Source organism: Ictalurus furcatus, chromosome 9 (assembly GCF_023375685.1).
Source record: "Ictalurus furcatus strain D&B chromosome 9, Billie_1.0, whole genome shotgun sequence".
Classification (NCBI taxonomy): Eukaryota; Metazoa; Chordata; class Actinopteri; order Siluriformes; family Ictaluridae; genus Ictalurus; species Ictalurus furcatus.
In genome coordinates, this window is record NC_071263.1 from 8,297,537 (window position 1) to 8,303,578 (window position 6,042).

Consider the following 6,042-nt stretch of genomic DNA (forward strand, 5'->3'; position numbering starts at 1 on the left):
TCTCAGTTGTAGATCTGTTATGGATTAAACCTACAGTGTAGTATGTCTGTCCTTGCCATGCATGATATTTATTTATTTATTTATTTAATACCATCTGTTATTCCCTTGCAGAGGTCTGTGACATGCTGTAGATATCAGTCCGCTATTTGTTGAGTTCAAGTTCTCCCCGTGTCTGTCTGGGTTTCCTTCTGGTCTCTGGTTTCTTCCCAGCACCAAAAAATATGCCAATTTGTGTACTGGCTAAGATAAATTGACCCTAGTTGTGAATGAATGTGTGAATGAGTGTCTGCACCGTGCCCTGTGATGAACTGGTGTCCCATCCAGGGTGTATTCCCATCTCATGTCATAAAACACAAAATATGCTAAGAAATAGTAAAACACAAACTTACTTTAAAGAAAAGCATTGTGTAATACTGATTGGTGATCATAAAAAAAGAAAGTTAATAAAAATGTAAATAAAAAATAGCAAATGAGATATTTTGGAAAACAACATATTATGAGTCACATAGAGTCAAAGTATTGCATTAAAAGGAAGCTCTTAAGCATATTTCTAAAAAGGACACAGTCATCAGGCAGTGTGTGCCTCAAAGTAAGACTCTAATGACTAAAAGCACTTTTACCTATTTTAGTTTTAATTTGGGGAATGACAAAAATGACCTGGCAGCTGATGACCTGAGAGTTCTGCTTGGTTTATACACAAAAAGTCTCATTATAATAAAAAGTTGTGAACTGAATTTGATCAATTCGATTTAGAAGGTAATCTAGCTTTAGTACTGAACTGTATGGTTTAATAATAAGATAATAATAATGCAGTACACTTCATATATGTGCACCAAACAGAGGGACAAATGAAGATCTTCCATTATTTGAACACCAGCTTGCCTATTTTTTTTTTTTAACCAGAATCTCATTATAGGAAAGATTTTGATATGCAGATGTAGATGTCAAACTTGTGCATTTATAAGGCGTATCAGCAAAGAAACATATGCTAATTGGAGCTGTAAAGGTCAACACAAATAAGGAGCCCTGCTCTCACTCTCACTTCTACAGTATCTCCCTTACAACACCTGCTTCCCACCATAACCCTAAAAGGAGAGATTTCAACCAATCAGAGTTTTGCTACCATACAGCCAAGCCAATCAGGAAGCATGTAAGCAGGAGAAAGCCAAAAGGATTTACCCCCCTCCAGCTGTTATCCACGTTTGGGGTTCCAGACTACATACCAGTCAGCCGACTTACTGACATATACAGTTTCCCGTCTTGGTGGGAGGCCGAGAGGTCAACTGTTTCAGTTACCCTGAAACTTAATGAAGTACTTCATTATTAAATGAATGATTGAGAAAAAAAAACTTTATTTTTTGGAATTTAATATAATATGTTTCATAACATATGCATAATATGATAATTCAGTTTAGTACACTGAGATTTCAGATTAGAAGTAATAGTAGGATTCTCACGCTATAATTACAATTACAAATATATTACACTTATAATTCTTAAACTATAATTAGACAAAATTCCACTTCCAAAACATATTCTGTAGAGCAAAAGATTGGCCCATAGAACAAACACTAACGCATTTGCAATTAAAGCATTTGACATCTATCATCCATCTTAGTTTTATGTCTGGCAGAGCTGCTATTTCCAAGGAAATGCTGCTCCATTTGGGAAGGATCCAGTTGCTTCATCTGATCAAGATAGATACATGGAGTGATGGGGAGGGCTCGCCTCTCTTTTTTCAAAAGCTCTTATTTGGGCTTCTGCGAACTCAACGCTCCACCCCAGACCCCTTTGCCTGAGTCTTATTTAAAGGGAGCTGTCTCACCGATCACTTTGTCCCAGTGGAAGCATCAGTCCCGCGACACAACTTGGTAAGTGCTTGATGATGTTGGTTTAGTAAGGAGTGCATAAATATATTCACAGGCTGTTGAATCCTTTTAAGAATTGGTGATAATAGGAATGTTTTAATAATGACTAGATGGCTCAAAGGTGCAATGGAGTAGGCACAAATGTCAGCAATTAGTAAAGTTTTATTCATTTAGTTCTAACTAAGACATATATTGCATTTAAAACAAAGTTAGATCACAAGCCTGAGATCCTGGCTGAGGATGACAATTACAAAGCTGTTAAGAGTTTATACTTATTTATTTACTATACAAAATACAGGATTTTGATAAATTGAGCTGTCATGATACATTTTCTTAGAACAGCACAGCATGTCATGAATGAAGCCATTCGGAATTGAGGGGACAGAGGCCGTGACATAAACCAAGGTGTTAAAATGTGATGACAGCTGCTGAACAGGCACCAACCTCAGATAGGAAGCAGCATGAGAGAAGAAACACTACAGGCCTAACACAGCAAGAGGCATAGGCCTTAAAATAGACATCTAGGCTTCAGCCTGGTCCCTTTTTTGGCTTTACATTGACAGACTGAAAATCTTGAACCACTTGGCTATGGAGATACAGTTTCATTAACCTTTCAGGAAAATGGGGGGTGAAGATCCAACAGGGGACGGAGAAAATGAGGGTCAACAAGTTCATTAGTTCACTATTTATTCTTGTCTTTTTGTCAGTACTATATAGTTTGATGAGACAATTATATCAAATAAGTCGTACTGTTATTTTATGCATCCACAGTTTGATGTAAAACCAACAAAGAATGACTCAAATCCAAATCTTAGTTAAACATAGTATAACTTGTCTTTCTTATATACTGCTTTAAGTATTAAATAGATAACATGTAAACATTTCCAATATCAATACTGCTCTACTTGCTTCATCTCATCAAGACAAACTGGTGAGGGTTTTTTTTTTTTTGCTTTAGTTAGGCTTTATTGAACTTCATGCTCCACTCCTGGCCCCCTAGTAAAGTGATATTATGTTCACTTGGAAAGCATTTGTCCCTGTCATAAATATGTCATCTCTTCCTTCCACAGACCATCTCAGAAACCAACCATGTGCGACGACGACGAGACTACCGCCCTCGTGTGCGACAACGGCTCTGGCTTGGTCAAGGCTGGATTTGCCGGTGATGACGCTCCTCGTGCTGTCTTCCCTTCCATTGTTGGAAGACCCCGCCACCAGGTACACCACCTTCCTTCAACAAAATCTACCACATATCTTCAGCTGGACTGTTAAATACACTTGTAAATATACATGGTTACCTTCAAAGTGAATTATTTTCCTCCCACAGGGTGTGATGGTAGGTATGGGTCAGAAGGACAGCTACGTTGGTGATGAGGCCCAGAGCAAGAGGGGTATCCTGACCCTCAAGTACCCCATCGAGCATGGCATCATTACCAACTGGGACGATATGGAGAAGGTGGGTGGAGAGAGAGAGCAACCTTTAAGCTTCCCCATGTAACTTATCTGTCAACTTAGGGTATCCTACAAAGTAATATCACATGTTTGATTGCATAGAGTGGAACCATGTTTGTTAATTCCCTTCAGATCTGGCACCACACCTTCTACAATGAGCTCCGTGTGGCTCCTGAGGAGCACCCCACCCTTCTCACTGAGGCTCCCCTCAACCCCAAGGCCAACAGGGAGAAGATGACCCAGGTACTCCATGACCACGCTTCACTTTGTTTCATTTAGGTGTGCTGACATTAACACATTTCTAATCTGCATTTCTAGATCATGTTTGAGACCTTCAATGTCCCAGCCATGTATGTAGCCATCCAGGCTGTCCTGTCCCTGTACGCCTCTGGCCGTACCACCGGTCAGTATTAGCAGTAATGCAGTTTCAATCTACACTACTGTATGAATGTATATATAAATATGCTAAGGTTACTGAATGCTAAAATTAATCATGCTAAAGTCAAACAAAATGTTATCTAGTCAGGTCAAGGCATATATGTAACTGGCTCATGATAACAGAATTTAGTCTTAAATAATTAATCATTATGTAACCATAGACAACATTCTTATGACTCTATAGAGACAAAATCTAGAGTTATTACTGAGTAATTAATAATGTTATTAGTGAGAGCTCTGTATAAGTTCTCATTGTCCTGCTGTCATTGAAAACATTTTCTTTGATACATAGAACAATTAAACATGCACTGCAGCTTATTTAACAGACAGCATGACAATTGAGCAGTACATTCTATAGAATTAGCAATAACCCCTGTCCTGGAATGAAAGCTGCACCTGTGGTCACTGATGTCAGCAGCATGGCTCATTTATGATGTGCCACATTCTCTGAGGGACTTTGGTGTGACAGAAGGCATGTGTGGCTGAAATCTGCCCCTGCAGGTATTGTGCTGGACTCTGGTGATGGTGTCACCCACAACGTGCCCATCTATGAGGGTTACGCTCTCCCCCATGCCATCATGCGTCTGGATCTGGCCGGTCGTGACTTGACTGACTACCTGATGAAGATCCTGACTGAGAGAGGCTACTCTTTTGTCACAACTGGTAAGTTGTGGTACCAAACCAAATATGTTTCACATTTATTATGCTTTTTAGAAAGTCTCTAAAAAACTCAAACCTAAAAGTGTTTTTGGATATAATGGCAACTTTAGCCCTTAAGGACTCCAAGAATCCTTGAGGAACCATTTTTTTCTAAGGATATACTGTTTTGTTTTGCTTTTTGTTCAAAGGGTAGGATTTTGTGAAGGTTGTACATTTGGTTCACTCATCATTTTTCTGAAACTTGCCCCTCTTAGCTGAGCGTGAGATCGTGCGTGACATCAAGGAGAAGCTGTGCTATGTGGCTCTGGACTTTGAAAACGAGATGGCTACCGCTGCTTCCTCCTCCTCCCTGGAGAAGAGCTATGAGCTTCCCGATGGTCAAGTCATCACCATTGGTAACGAGCGTTTCCGTTGCCCTGAGACTCTCTTCCAGCCTTCTTTCATTGGTGAGTTCCACTTCTATATGAAGATGGTAATGATTTTTTCCATTTTAGAGTAAAATGACAAAATGGCCAGTTATTAATTCGTCAATTCTATTCACATACCCTGTACCTTTGCTTATTTGCCAACTGAAATGTTATTAAACCACAGGTATGGAGTCTGCTGGTATCCATGAGACCGCTTACAACAGCATCATGAAGTGCGATATTGACATCCGCAAGGACCTGTATGCCAACAATGTCCTGTCTGGTGGTACCACCATGTACCCCGGTATTGCTGACCGTATGCAGAAGGAAATCACTGCTCTGGCCCCCAGCACCATGAAAATTAAGGTAAGAGGACATTGACATTAGAGGATATAACACTTACTACATGTTGCCAAATAAGTTTTCGTTAATAAGGAAAGTCTTAAGCCAAAAATGTTGTTTCTAACAATTATTAGCATGAAAGGGATTAGTGACCAGGCAGCTTCATGAATAGAATAAGATTTGCGATACCTGTTCCTCACTAGCATTTGTGAATAGTAAGTCAAGCTCTAATACTTTACTGGCAGTGGAGTTTAATGATAAAATGTACTTTAACATCAGGCTAAAATCAACAAATCTTCTTTTTCTCCAGATCATTGCTCCCCCTGAGCGTAAGTACTCTGTCTGGATTGGTGGCTCCATCCTGGCTTCCCTGTCCACCTTCCAGCAGATGTGGATCACCAAGCAGGAGTACGATGAGGCCGGCCCCTCCATTGTCCACAGGAAGTGCTTCTAAACCAGCACCCCTTCCATTTGTACTGTCTCTTTTACTGTATATACATGTTATGTTGTAATAAATGTGGATCAGTATGACAGTGTTTTGTCTCCACTTATTGCTCTTATATTTCAAAATTAATCTGTCATTGGACATACAGTAATACTACAAATGTACATATACATTTACATATAAATCTGGAGTATTTAAAAATCTATCATTCTGAAATAATAAGTTAAACTTTTGATGCCCTTATAGGTTGCCTAATACAACATGTTCATGTACAATGCAGTTGGACTACATCAAGTATGCCAACCTAAAAAGTATTTTCATTTAATTGATCTCGCGCATCATAGACTATTAAATCAGTTTAACCATATTCTACAAAGTCTTTGTGAAACTGTTAAAATGACATTAAATTCAGAGCAACACAGTGTTGCTC

At 39.2% G+C, this 6,042-nt stretch overlaps 1 protein-coding gene across 1 annotated transcript; it reads left to right on the forward strand.

Annotated features, from left to right (window-relative positions):
* The first annotated feature begins 1,735 nt into the window (after positions 1–1,735).
* LOC128612654 (actin, alpha skeletal muscle 2) lies at positions 1,736–5,703 on the forward strand. Its single transcript, XM_053632988.1, has 9 exons — positions 1,736–1,871; positions 2,939–3,086; positions 3,196–3,324; positions 3,453–3,563; positions 3,639–3,723; positions 4,260–4,421; positions 4,673–4,864; positions 5,010–5,191; positions 5,478–5,703. The coding sequence occupies exons 2-9, from the start codon at positions 2,958–2,960 to the stop codon at positions 5,619–5,621; spliced, it is 1,134 nt and encodes a 377-aa protein (XP_053488963.1). The 5' UTR covers positions 1,736–1,871; positions 2,939–2,957; the 3' UTR covers positions 5,622–5,703.
* Positions 5,704–6,042: the final 339 nt, after the last annotated feature.

Excerpts from the sequence above, each read along its gene's own strand:
- LOC128612654 (XM_053632988.1), top strand. The coding sequence starts at position 2,958 with ATGTGCGACGACGACGAGACTACCGCCCTCGTGTGCGACAACGGCTCT. Across the intron at positions 3,087-3,195 it reads TTGGAAGACCCCGCCACCAG|GGTGTGATGGTAGGTATGGG; the intron begins GTACACCACCTT and ends TTCCTCCCACAG. Across the intron at positions 4,865-5,009 it reads CTTCCAGCCTTCTTTCATTG|GTATGGAGTCTGCTGGTATC; the intron begins GTGAGTTCCACT and ends ATTAAACCACAG.